A 13,972-nucleotide genomic window follows, 5' to 3' on the forward strand; every position below is an offset into this window, starting at 1 on the left:
TGTTTGCTATGCACTGCAAATATTTTCCCCAGTTTTTCATTTGTCTTTTTGTTTATACTGTGCAACATTTATATTTCTTTTCCATTTTACCACTTCAAAATTTTAAATCATACTTCTCTCTGTCTTTCTGAAAGACCACCAGTCCTCGAGAGCAGGCGTGTCTGTCTGATGATTTCCTCCCCAGCCCTCAGCAGAGTTTCTGGAACCTATTGCTGCTCAATAAATATTTGATAAATAAACTAATAAATATAATCTTTCCCATCTCCAAAGAAGATACATTTTTACGTATATTTACTTCTAAATCTTCACAGAGTTAAATATTTTTTTAAACCCACGAATGCATTGGAGTTTACTTTGTTTGTACACCATGAGGTGGAGAGGAATTAATTTTCCCCTTGAGACTACAAGTAGTTTTAGCACTATTTGTAAGGCTGATCTTCCTACTTACGGAGTTTTGAAATGCCATCTTCATTACAAACTGAATTTTACATCCTTATGAGGGTCTATAGCAGAAGGTTGTATTCGATTTCAGTAGCCCCTTGTCTTGAAACTCTTTTCTCTTGAGAAGAAGGGAGGGAGGGAGGGAGGAAGGCAGAGACAGAGAGGGAGAGAAAAGAGGGGTGGGAGGAAGAAACAACGGAAGGAAGAAGAATTACTGAGAGCATCAGCTTTATCCGGAGTCAGTCTTCATGAGTTTACACCTTGATTACCAGTTCTGTGATCTCAGGCAATTTAACTAAACTTTTTCTGCCTTAATTTCCTCCTCAGTATGAAAAGGATGAGCAGTACTTACTTAACAGGATTGATAAAGGGTAAATTGAGTTAATATGTATAAAATACTTAGAGCAACACTCATGATAGTAAGCATTATGAAGTATTTGCTATATTATTATTTTATGAGTTCCTATACTATTATTTCATAACGTTATATACTTTTTATTCTTGCTCCTTTAGTTCCTCATTGTTTCCTCCCACTTTCTGTAGCCTAAGTTTATGCCCTTGGCTCTCTGTTCTCCATTTCAGTATTCACTTCTGTGAAAACAGACTCCACCGTCAAGGCCTCATATACCATTTTAGGCAGATAATGAAAAAAATCTAACACTCTAGTTCGGACCTTTTTCCTGAACTCTAGCTCCTAACTCCAACAGATCTTTGGCCTGTTCCAGTACAACGTCCTGCCAAGATCTTGAACACAGTATGTCTCAAACTGAGTTAGTTGTCTTCCTTTTGACATTAGCCAATGGCATGATTTCTTAATCATTCAGACTTGAAATTTCATCTGTATTTCCTCCCTTCCCAATCTAACCAGTAATCAGATCTTCTTGATTCCTTTTAATAAAGATTCTCTCATTTACCTTTTCTGTTGTTCCTACCATGCAAGATATGAGCATATTTCAACACCTACACCGAACTTATCCTCCAACCTTCTGTCTTTTCAATCTTGGCATCTGGTGTTGCTCAATCTTCTTAATATGGGAATTGGGAACATAATCGTTTATCTGTTTGAAATTATCTAATTAGTTTCCTATTGCCCATAGATTAAATTTTAAACAGGAGAATGTAAACTCCATGAAGGGAAGAATTTTCAAGCGTTTTGCTCACTGATGTAATTCAGTGCCTAAAACAGTTCCCGGCACATAGTATGTGACACAATAACTGTTTGTTGAATGACTGAGTGACCCCTTACCCTGGTATTCAGGGACTTCCATAGTTTGCCCTCAACCTCTCTTCCAGGTCATAAACCTCTAACCCAAGCTGATGAATCTACTCCTTTCTCCTGAATATAATTCAGATATGTTCCTCTTGTCCATCTGCTGTTTAGTTGCTACTTTCCATTTCTAAGCAAACTCTTTCTCCTCTCCACCTATGTATGTCCTCTTTACTTTCCAGGGCCCCGTTAAATCTCATGGTCTCTGGTTAATCTGTTGTGATTAATTTACTGTATGCTAAACTCCACCATCTTAAAAAAGTCTACAGCATTTAAACCTTACATTGTTTATTTTTTGCTGGGCGAATGCCTCCTCTCCCACTGTCAAATGTGCTCTGTTTGAGGCTGTGAGTACCTTTTGGAGTCTTCTGCATGACAAAGGCTCTATTAACTCTACTAGGAAATACTCTCTTTCTGTACTCAAAGAACCTGAGATACATTTTAATAATCACTCCATTTCATGCAGCATTCAAATATTGATTCAACATTATTAATAGAAAAAGTATTTTTAATCCATAAGTAATTGAAGGGAAGATGGAGTCAGAAATTGGGCACATTACTTAAGATCTGCTTAATTCTTATCTATTCTTTCCACCAAACCAAATTCTCTTTCTTTTTTTAGTTGACAAGTAGTCAAAAATAGAAATACTATAGGAATAGAATACTGTAGAAATTATTAAGGCTAAGAATGACTATCTTCCCTTGGCCCTGGATTTCTAGGAGGAATCCGGAAATCTGTGGCTATTTGTTATAAAAATGGGGGGAGGTAGTTACAGTGGCTATTTGGCATGTAACACCTTAACTAAGTGATCAAAGTTAACATCACTAGTAATAAACTATATCAACGTTATGTATACCCAATATGATGCCCCGAGAACGGCACAGCATCACTTCAGTGGTGTCCTAGCCAAAAATACATAACCTAAATCTCATCATGATAATACATCACACAAATCCAGATTTAGGACCTTTTAAAAATAACTGACCAGGCCTCTTCAAAAGTGTCAAAATCATGAAAGACAAAAGAAGACAGGGAATTCCACAGATGGGTGGAGACTAAGGGGATATGGCAATTTATTTAATATCTCTGTTAATTAATTAACTAACTAAACACAGTGTAGGATCCTGGACAAGACAAAGGACTTTTGGGAAAACTGACAAAATTTGAATAAGAGTTATAGATTAGTTAATAATATTGTATCAGTGTTAATGTCCTAGTTTTGACGGTTGTAACATGGTTATGTAAGATATTAACATTAGAGTAAGTCAGATGAAGGGTATACAGGAATTCTTTTTACTATTTTTGCAACTTTTATGTAAATCTAAAATTACTTCATAATAAAAAGTTGAAAAATTTGAGGAAGAAGAAAATGAATTAAATTCTATGTTCTGGGAGGAAACAAATCCCCCGAATTCCAAGGGCCACATCAGTAATTTCCATTCATTAATGTGGTTACCTTAACCGTCATAATGTGTGAATGTGGGACGCCTTTCGCCATGTGGAAGGGTCATCAGCCGTGGATGGTGCACAGGGTAGACAGGGAAAACTTGGAGAAATGATATTCACTGGTATGGAGCAGTCACTCATTAAGCACGCGTCCCAAGTCATATTTTAGGTGCTGAAAATACAATGATGAACAAGATAATAGATCCCTGGCCTCCTGGAATTTCCAGGCTTACTAATCTGAGGAAGATAAAATCAGGACTTAAAAAAAACTGGAAATAGACTTCTCAATATGGCTGTAGGGAGAATAAGGCCTTATGTCAAAAAAGAAATTTGCTAACAAAAATTGGAGAAGGTACTCGAATTGGTAAGGCCGTAGTGTGTTTTCAGTTGCGTAACAGCAAACCATCAGGCCATGCTTGTTAAGCCGGGGAAGGCCAGAAGGCAGAAAAGCGGATTGCAGGAGAGAAAAATCAGTAGAAAGTAGTACGGGGACAGACTGAAAGGGAAGAGTGAAGGGGAGGAAAGGTATTAATGAGAACCTTTGCAGTCAGTTAATAATGTGACTTAGGCCACAAGCGCAACTGCAAAAAAAAAAAAAAAAAAAAAAAAAAAAGCCAGAAAGTCGGAGGAGAGTGGAAGACTCCGTAGAGCTGAATATGATTTCAGAAGGTGTGTGTGAAGAGGACAGAGAAAAGGGTGTTGCGGGACACTCAAGAGGGAAAAATCAACCTGGGGACTGCTGAAAAAGGGACTGGTACGTGCTCCCTTGGAGGAAGGATACTAGCCACCTACGGCCTTCGGCGACGTCGAGGGAGCGGCGCGTGGGAAGCGAGAGCGCCGGGGCGGTGCCGGGCGGCTGCGTGCGCGCCCCGGGCACTGCCGGCCCGGGGGCTTGCGGACACCGGCGCCCCAGTGGGCGCGGGGTGGGGGGAGGTTGCGGGGCGGAGGGGGAGGTGTGCGCTGTGTTTGGTGATGTCACTGCAAGTCAGTGAGCGGTGAAATTTAACACCGGCCGGATTTGCCTGGCTCCTCTTCTTCCAGGGGAAGCAGCCGGCGGCAGTCAACGCCGAGCGCCTGCAGTTGCCACCGGCCCCCTCGCCCCGACTCGAGTGCCGCAGTGGGTGTGTGTACTTGTCTGACAAACGTTCCAGCGCGGGTTGTTTCCAAGGACTTCCTCCCCCACTTCATCTCCTTCCCTCCCCCCGTCCCTTTCTCCTCCCAGGCCCAAAGCAGAGGACTCCGCTGGAGTCACGGAGTCGCCTTTGAACCGCAAGTGAACCCGAGGGCTGCACTCGCAGCCGAGCTCCCGCTGCTGCCGGCACCCCGCCGCCTGCCCGTGAGGTCTTGCTCCTCGCCCGCCCTCCCAGGGGAGCGCTCCCCCCGGGCTCCTCCGTGACCCAGCTAGGGAGCTAGGAACCCCAGCTGTCTACCCTTCGGGTGCTAATTCTCTCTTCCTTCCCACCTTCCCCCTCCCTTTTTTTTAAAAAACTGTTGTTGAGGTTTTGGAGCATCGTTTTCATGTGATTTCCCCCCCCCTCCCTTTTTTTCATGGACAGTACCTGCACCCTTAGCAGTTCGGAGTTGGCTTCTGTTTTCCGTTAGCGCTTCGCTGTACGGACAAATGCATACAAATGCATTTAGGAGCCCACAGGACAAGGCGTGGACAGGTCTCCCACACGGCAAAAACGTAAGTAGCCCACCCGCCGGGGCAGGGGCTAGACCAACCCCTCTCCCCACCCCCTGGTTCCGCTGAGCCGGTTGGAGGTCTGTGCTCCAGTTCCTTGGCACTTTTTGAAGTTGGGAGCCGGCGAACAGCCGTGGCATCCAACCCTTGTCTCCTCAATTTGTAAAATACCGTGTTTGAAAGGAAGCCTCCTGCCAGCGGGTCTCTCAAGACAGTTTAAGTTAAAGAGATCCTGCGGATCGGGAGGAAAAACTCGCTGGCGCACATCCCGACGCCGGCGGCAGCGGCTCCCGCAGCTCGGGAGCTGCACTCCCGCGCCCTCCAGGGCTCCAGCTCCCGCCGCCCTCGCGCCCTCCTTCCCTTCTCCTCCCTCAGGGCCCTGGCTGAGGTCCTGTTTCCCTGCGGTGTTCCTCTGGGCGTCCAGCCTGGAGACTGCTGGGGCACTGGCGGTCCTTTGGGCTCTGTGCGCTCAGCCTGGACCGCGGGGCACAGCCGTGGGGCAGCGTTGCTGGATAGGGGAGAAGGTGCCCGCAGAACCTCGGGCATCAGGGCGCTGCTGGACTCATGGGACCAAAACCATCTCTTCTACTCGTTAGGAGGCCAACAAACGTGCTGTCCATCTGGGGCCGCGGCTGCGCCCTGGTTACTGGCGTATCGCTGGGGTTGGGGCTGGACAGGGGCGGGGGGGGGGGGACGACGGGGGGCGGGGCTGCTGCTCCTGGAGAGTGTTAGCGCGGGTCCTGACTGACACCCAGTCTCCTCTGTGGGCGACGTACTTGCTCCCACTTCCTCACTGGGAAAAGAGCATGTATGGGAGGGGCGGAGAGCATGGCCTTGGCTGGCTGCTCTGGTCCCCCTGGAAGAGGTCAGTGGGTTAAGCAAGTTTGCTTCTGGCCTCGGCGGCGGGAAGGACGAAAGCAACTGTGGCCGTTCTCTGCCGCGAGGCTGCCCCTCGGGAGAGTAGGTGCGAGGAGGGAAGGGGGCAGAACTGACCATGCCAGCTAAGGGCAGGCGGAGGCGGGGTGCGCAGAAAGACCGCCTTGTGGCAGTGTTTGTATGAACATGTGCTTCCCAACCGCATGCAGCCGAGCCTGGCTGGGGCTCACGCGCTCTCTCCTCTCCTCCGACCTCTGGAAGCCTGGGCAGGCGGCCGGCTTCCCCGCTGAGAAGGATGCTCCTGCCCCTGCGCCAGCAGCAGAATGAATCAGTGAGGGGGAAGTCTCGGAACCCCTGCAACCGCGTGCCTGAGGCGAGGTGCCTGGGGCCGGGGAGACTCGAGATGTCTCTGCCAGGGTCCGAGAAGAGAAGAGGCCACACTCTGCGGGCCGCCTGACGCAGGGCCGCTCACACGGGTCTCTTCGGTTTCCCAGTCAGATTTGCCGCCACTTTTCTCCATAAAAGTCCCTTGCATGGACCCGCCGGGAAAGCGGGGAGAGGGGCCCGGCGGGTCCTCAGGGATCTGATGCATCTTCCTGCCGGCCCAGGGCGGGTAGAATGGTGGAATGAGGCTGGGGTCCCCGCGAGTCCAGAACCACCAGAAGAGACTGTGTGAGGCCCTCTACCTCCTGTCCGGCCGCAGGCTCCGCCTGCCTCCCTGTGCCCTCCTTTGCCCTCCCTGCCAGCTCCCGCCCCAGGGCTTTCCCTTCCCCACTGCGCCAGGCCCACGTTGCTGACTAACTTTCCCCGTGGTAGTTGTGACCAACCTCGCAGATGAAAGCGGATCTTCAGCTCCTAGCCTCTGTCTTGTCTGGTTTACACTTCCCTTCCAGACGCTCCCAGAAAAGGCCCCGCATAAATTCTTGGGCAGTTTGGGGTTTGTAAATTGGGTCCAGATGATTGAGGGGAGGGAGGCAGAGAAACCAAACAGAGTGGATTACACCGAGGAACTTCTGAGGGAAAATTAGGCTACATGGATTGGGGTGGGGGGATAAAAGCAGCCCTTGTGGAGAGACACCGGGGTGGGTAGGGGATCCTGGATGAAGGCCCTAGTCTCCCTTGTCCTGCTGCTAGCCGGGGGCCTTGCAGCCTCCTGGGGTGTCCAGGTCATTCCACGACCCGTTGCCTGTAGGGGTGGGCTGCAGAGAATAAAGGGTAATTCAAAATCACATCAGGTTGCAGCCCCTCACAGCTCCAACCACACATATGCAAAGTGGGGAAAAGGTAGTTACTGATTGAGCTGAGAAAATTGTTTCTTGAAAAAAATCCAATTTCCATAAAGACTTCAGAGTTCTGCAGTTTGAAATAAATGCTATCAACCTGATGGGAAAGGGACTTGGGAGAAGCAGCTGATTAGCTGATGACAATATCAGGCCACTGAATTATAACCTTTAGAGTGCCTATTGAAATCCCTGATGTTTTGTTTTCCACCATCCTTTCATGGTGATGTTCTGTAAGAACAGGGAAAGTTTTTTAAAATCATAATTCTGATTAGTCACCTGAAATCATTCACAGTTTTGAAACTGGATTCTTAAAGACACTTTATTTCAAAGGGCTTCTTTTAGATGGATTATCTAATGAGAATTTGCAGAGTTAATAGAAAAAATTAAAACCAAAAGTCAGTGTTAGATATACTAATTAAACATATTGTCAGAAAGTCTCCCAGGCAGAATATTAAAGAGTCATTAAAGAGTTTCTATAACCAAAGGGGTAAAAAGGTTTGGGGTATAAAGATCTGTTTCCTAACTAGCAGAAAATTCTATGTTTAAAATTTCTTAGTTATGTTTGGGTTCAAATAACTGTTTAAAATAAACTGATGTCTCAGGGAGAGGAATTGTAATTTATAGAAAGTAATTTTGAGTGTAATTTATACATTCTGCTTAGTAATCTGTGAGGCTGCAAGAGAATAATACTTTTTTTTTTTTTTAGGGGAGAAGGTAATTAGGCTTATTTATTTACCTATTTTATTTGTTCTTTTAACGGAGGTACTGGGGATTGAACCCAGGACCTTGTGCATGCTAAGCATGTGCTCTACCACTGCTATACCCTCCCTTCTAGAATAATACTTTTTATTATGGAAATTAGAATAGCTATGCTAGTTTCCTTGCCATGCTTTGCAACTATGACTTATTTTAGAATTTGTAACTCTGAGAAGTGAAGATGATTTCATTTTCATTCTCATAAAAGGCCAACATTCTGTCATTCACTCACTTATTGTTTATTCACTCATTTATTCAACAAATGTTTACTGAGCTCCAGCTATATATCTAGCATGGTTCTAGGCAAGAGGGGTATGATGATTGAGCAAGACAGAAGCACAGTTGCTGCCTTCCCAATGTGCCCAATTTAGTATAGGAAACAGAAAATGATCAGTTGAAGTCCTTAAGCGTTTATCTCCCTTGCATGTCATGAATTGCCCGTATGCTTGGAATTTAACCAGAAGTTGTAGTATGTCTCACACTAGATTAGTTATACAAGTACCTACTGAGTTGATTGATGGTCTAAGAAATTCATTGTATATAATGTTGACAACGCTTTACTCCCTGAATCATCCGACTTTATCCCCACTGCTAGGATAACTGTTTTTCAATTATTTGGGGGGACAAAGGGCAGAAATTTTAACTATTTCTGGATCTTAGCAGGTAGTAAAGAGCAAAATCTGTAAAGCTGTAATGACAGAGAAATTTTCGGCTTGTAAATATAGTGGAAATTGTTGAAATTCTTGATATATATTACATATGTATGTTTTTCAGATTAGTTTACTTTTTCCAGTTTGCTTAAGTGAAAACCACCAGTGCACTTAAAAAACAGAAAAACAAAAAAACTCTCTTATTCACAAATGGAACCTTTGTGTGAATGAGCATCAGTAGCCTGAAGACATATATCGTAATACCTGAGAGCCTCAGGGGTGCCCAAAAAATAAAAGATGCCCAAAATTCCCCTAAGTTAACTTAGACCCTTCAGAGAAAGAGAAGGTTGAACAGCTCTAAGAATTACTCAGGGAAGGTGCTGGGAATGGATGTTAGTTCCTCAAATATTCTGAGTATGGCCTTTGGATATCTATTTCCTGCCCAACCCCCTTTAGGCTTTTACCTTCACATGTCTGGTTATATTTTGACTGTGGCTTATGTCAAACCGAAAATGTGTCTAGCAGACCAGACATACAGAGTATTTCACATTTTGTTAGATATTCTCAGATATTAATATTATGGGTTATGTTTTCTGAACTTTTATTGAATGTTTCTTACCATATTAACTTCTTTCAAACCTGGTCTGATTTTGTCAACTGTGTGAGTTTATGTACTTCTGTTACTTTATATTAAGGACACATGGTCCAGACATACAAAAAAGTGAACAAAAACAGACATGGTTTGAAAATTTGAAACATATTCTTATTTAGTACACTAACTAGATTTTTTTGTTAGGTTTAACTAAATATGTGAACACGTTAGCAAACCTAGTAGGCTATTTTATGTTACTTAATTAAAAAAGAACTGGCGAGAACTGTAGGAAGCTCTTTCCCAAGTTGTGGTTAAATATGTCCTTTATTTATAGTGATTTACAGAACATCTTGCTAAGTACGTAATTTGATCTTTGTCCTCTAATGCCAGTATATTAATAGGATCCCACCATACACACACATTTTAGGGTTTTATATTTGGAATTTAAGATGTAAAATTTATTAAGTCATCACAAATTAGATGAGTCAGCTAAGACTCAAAAACTTGACCCTCCCAAGGTCACACAATAAGTTTGAAATAGAACCAGGATTAGTCTTTTGACTCCTAGTCTAGTGTTATTTCCTTATTAACCGTGTTGTTTTCTCTGCAACAACTTAACACAGTTTTAATTTTAACTTACTCAAGGACTCCAGCGTGTCCAGTACAACATGCACGGCACAACAGGGGAGAAGCCCAGAGCGCAGCTGCTGCTCGTGAGAACTCCATCGTCTGCTAATGTGGAGAGCTGATCTTTTTTCTTTATTAAGTGAATGTATCATAAATGTAGTATCATGGGTGGAGGGGCAAAAGCAAAGGAATAAACAAGTCCAACTTAAGTAGACGATTCCCAGAAAGCTTGGTTTAATCCATTTTATTCAGTGATGGAGTTGGGCTCTTTATCAAGCTGATTGTGTCAGTTCAGCTTGATCTCTTCTCTGTGTTCCCACTTCAGAGATGAGAAAAGCAGTTAAAATGAAAAAAGAAAAAAAAAAAAAGAGAGAGAAGAAGCAAACTTTCCACAGCAGATTTAAAAAAAAATTCTCCTTTCCCTTTTTGGAAGTTCAACAAAAAGCATCTTCATTTTACCTAACTTTTCTGAAGTGTTAGAAGAGTTAGGTTCATAGGGAAAAGCTGAATTCCTCAGTCGTCGAGAGGTCTTGCTATTACTCTGTTCCTGTTTAAAAATATTTATTGTGTCAATTTCATGTAAGAAATGGATAAAAGGTGAAGACCTGTTACTTGCTCAGATATTTACTTACTAATTAATCATGAAAGGCACAACATACATGGGCTGTAATAAAGGTTTAATTAAAGTGTCAAGAGTACAGAGGCGAGGGAAAGATCCAGCCCTCTTGAGGGATGATGGGAAAATTCATGAAGCAGGTGTTCAAATTAGGCTTTGACAACACTGAAAATTCTGACAGGTGGAGACTGAGAGAACTTTTCAGGCACTTACAAGGTCCGTGCATGAAACAGAGAGTGACGTGTTATGGCTAGCGCTTTGGGGTGTCAGGTGTAATTGGATCCATATTGCTAACAAAGGGAGGTTGGAGCTGAATGATAAGGGCCTCGAACACCGGCGAGGAACTTGACTTTTCACGTTCTTCCTTCGTTGTATGGTCAGGCCATCTCGAAGGGCAGCTCTCTTGCTCCTGTGTATCTGCTGCTTCACTCACATGACTATCCAATCCTCTTAATCAGAGGGCTCAATTAGTAACTGCCTACGTGCTTGCCCCCTGCCCCAGCTGCTGGTTTCCCTGGTAACTGATGAGCCAGCCTGACGTCATTTCCCCTATAAATTGTAGCCTCCTGCTCCAGAGTAGCGGGAGTCTTACCATGTCCTGCCTGCTGTCTGCCGGGTGCCGTTGGGGTGTTGCTCCAGGACCTTTTGCTTCAGACTTGTAAGATTCCCTATCCAGTAACCACTGGTGTCTCTGCCAGTTTCGAGCTCTTTCTTTAGTATGGAGGCTGGGCAGCTATGACACTTGGAGGCCTGTGGGGTGCAGCCCAATAGTTGGCTATTAGTTCTGGGCAGAATTAGAAAAAGAGAAAGAAAATCTCTATTTCATATCATTGATCTCTACTTCTCTGTTAGTCATCAGATTAGTACATAGGTACACTTACATAAGGTGTGGCTGGACTGATGTGTCATAAATCCTAACATCACCTGGCTCAGGGGTGATGTTTGATGTGTTCAGGTGTTCCTGCCTCACGCCAGGAATGGACTTGTTAACATGTCTGGAAGGAACTTCATTTTCCATTTTCCTCCCCTGCGGTCACTGGGGAAGTCTGAGTTGGCTGAATCTCTGAGGGATTAGCGCCAGCTGGTGTGCTCTTCGTTAGTTAGCTTTATTCAGATGAGTGCCTGTTGGGCGGTTTTCTAAGCTGGCAGTGAGCGGGGTTACTTTGGGCAGGTGAGGCGTGCTCCTTTTCACAGTCCACTTTCTACTAACACAGTGTAATTCTGATGAACGCTCCTTCAGTGACTGTAATCTTGAGCTGTTTTCTAGCCTTACTGATATCTATCCTGCCGGTTACTTGTTGAAAACATAAATTTGCAAGGAAAAGAGACTCCTTTACTCAAACTCTAGATCATATTTGGGGTTACATCTTGGAGAACCCAAAGAAATGATCTTAAATTCACACAGTGGTCCTTAACTTTGTACATTAGAATCACCTGGGAAGTGTTTACAACTCCGTGTACCGGAGACAAAATCAGTCTGAGGGTGGAGGCGGGGAGGGCAGGATCCGGGTGTTAGTAGTTTTTAAAAGTCACCAAGTGATTCCACTGTGCAGTTGTGGTAAAAAGACCTGAAACAGGTAGGCCTTACATCGTCTCCTGAGCTTATTTCTTCCAGAACAGAGGTCCTCAGACTGGGATTGCCCAGATGAGCAGCCTCAGCATTGCCTGGGAAATTGTTATAAAAGCAAATTCCGAGCCCCACCCAAACCTGAGTCAAACTCTCAGGGTGGGGCCCAGCAATCTTTTATAAGCCCTCCAGGTGATTCTGATAACACAATCATGTGTGGAAGCCAGATCTGGACTTTTATGGAAGTGTCACATCTTATTCGTGTCATGAAATTAGATATATGTGATTTACGCAAAATAAAAAGTATATTTTAAGTACAATGTAAATAGTAAATGTTTTTAGTTTTCTGAGTTTGGTACACACACAATCAATAGTAGGATCACCTGGTTAAAAATGTATGCATGCTGAGAATCTGCTCCAAATTTATGAATCATAATCTGTGTGGCAAGGCTTAGAATCTGGATTTTTTGCAAAAACCTCAGGTGGTTCTTTGGCAGACTAACATTTGAGAACCATTTTTCTAAATGGGTGACATAATATGTGGGAACCTTTTATAGGCTTCATTAAAATATATAGTTCAGCTATTTGCCATATCAGTTGAAATTTGACTATTTAGTTGATTAGTTTATAGAGTTAATGACAATTAAGTATTCTATCAGTCTTAATATTTAGCTGTACTCTCTACTGAGTATGACCATAGAATTTGCATTTTTCACTTACTAAAAATGGTTAATACTATTTGAATATAAGTGATATTTTCAATATAGCAAGGAGAATTAGTACAATTGTATATTGTATATAAATACACAATTATAATATAATTCTATATTCTTATATTAAGATGTTCCTTATTCTACTTAATAAAGGTGAAAACATAGTACTGGTAATAAATAGAAAATTACAAATTACTGCTAGCACCTCAGAAACTTAATAAAAATAAAACTGATTTTCAGAGGGCTCTGTAATCAGTCTTTGCAGGACTGTATTTTTGAAAATGTCATTTGAGGAGTCTCTGGGTTAGAATAAAAAACAAAAATCAGGGTCTATATTAGCAAGAAAGACTAGGTAATATTGTTTTCAGCATCCTTATCGTTACTTTTTGAAACTATGATTTTTCAGTTGGGAGGTAGATACAGCCAATTACAAGGAGTAATCAACAAAACCTATCAAAAGTTTGGTTATACTAATAAAAAAAAACACAAAATATTTTTACCTTGCTAATCAATGTAAGTGAACATTTTGATATATAGTAACTGAGTATTGTGCTCAGTTACTGCTCATCACTATGTTTAGCGTTTACAGGTTGTTACTATTTTCAGAAACAATCATGAGTCTAGTACAGGTGTTTTGAATATGATATTCAAATAGGTTTTACATAAAAATATTTAAATAACTGGTTCCATCAATTTATAATCACTACGGTTAAGTGACTGTAAATTGTGCTATTTTTGTGTAAATTTGTATTACTTTGTATAAAATTGCATGTGTGGTAACTTGACATAATATATACTATTACTGCTAATAAGATCACCTATACTAGTTCGTATTTACGGAGTGTTTCCTGTGTGCCAAGTACTGTTTTGTGTGCTTTACATGAAGTTTCTTAGTCTTCAAAAAACCTTATGAGATAGATTTAATAGATGAAGAAATTGGGGCACAGAGTGATTAAAAAGTGTGCCCAAGACACATCGTAAGTGGCAAAGCTGAAGCTTAAATTCAGAGCCCTGACTTTTAACCAATATGAATATTAAAATACAGTGTTAATGGAAATGATAGCTTAATTCTTAATCTTGCTGTAGAGTTCATTTTGGATTTTATATTATTTATAGATAATAAATGTCCAACTAAGTTTTCCCCAATTATTTTTCTTTTTTTAGGAAACTGCTGCTTCATTTTATTGTGCTATGTGTGTCAGGGGGTGCTGTTCGCGCACAAGAACAAGGTAAGAATGTTACCTTGTTACTTATTTGCTTGTAAGAAAATTCTGCTCCCAGAGAGCACAGTACATGACTTGAAAGTCCTCATAACCTTAAATTCAACATTAAACAATAAGGAATTCTACCGAGTACAATGAGAATGGAAGGGTGAAGAAACCAATTTTGGAGGGAAATATGACCTTTAAGAAATTACTCAGATCTTCCGGCTGTGAAATTGCTTACATTTTTA

General features: G+C 42.6%; 1 protein-coding gene across 4 annotated transcripts in view; it reads left to right on the plus strand.

The window, feature by feature from the left end:
* The first annotated feature begins 4,087 nt into the window (after window positions 1-4,087).
* The window catches only part of COL24A1 (collagen type XXIV alpha 1 chain), a 313,443-nt gene continuing 303,558 nt past the window's right edge, over window positions 4,088-13,972 (plus strand). The window contains exons 1-3 of one of the 4 annotated variants that reach the window (XM_031465514.2): window positions 4,088-4,276; window positions 4,712-4,842; window positions 13,684-13,748. In XM_031465514.2, coding sequence (XP_031321374.2) covers window positions 4,787-4,842; window positions 13,684-13,748 — 121 coding nt within the window. In that variant the 5' untranslated portion in view covers window positions 4,088-4,276; window positions 4,712-4,786. Of the gene's footprint in view, window positions 4,277-4,711; window positions 4,843-10,737; window positions 10,898-13,683; window positions 13,749-13,972 lie in introns of those variants that run through there. The other 3 variants (XM_064493377.1, XM_064493376.1, XM_064493375.1) reach the window with 3 other exon arrangements.

Source organism: Camelus dromedarius, chromosome 14 (genome assembly GCF_036321535.1).
Source record: "Camelus dromedarius isolate mCamDro1 chromosome 14, mCamDro1.pat, whole genome shotgun sequence".
In the NCBI taxonomy this organism is placed as follows: domain Eukaryota; kingdom Metazoa; phylum Chordata; class Mammalia; order Artiodactyla; family Camelidae; genus Camelus; species Camelus dromedarius.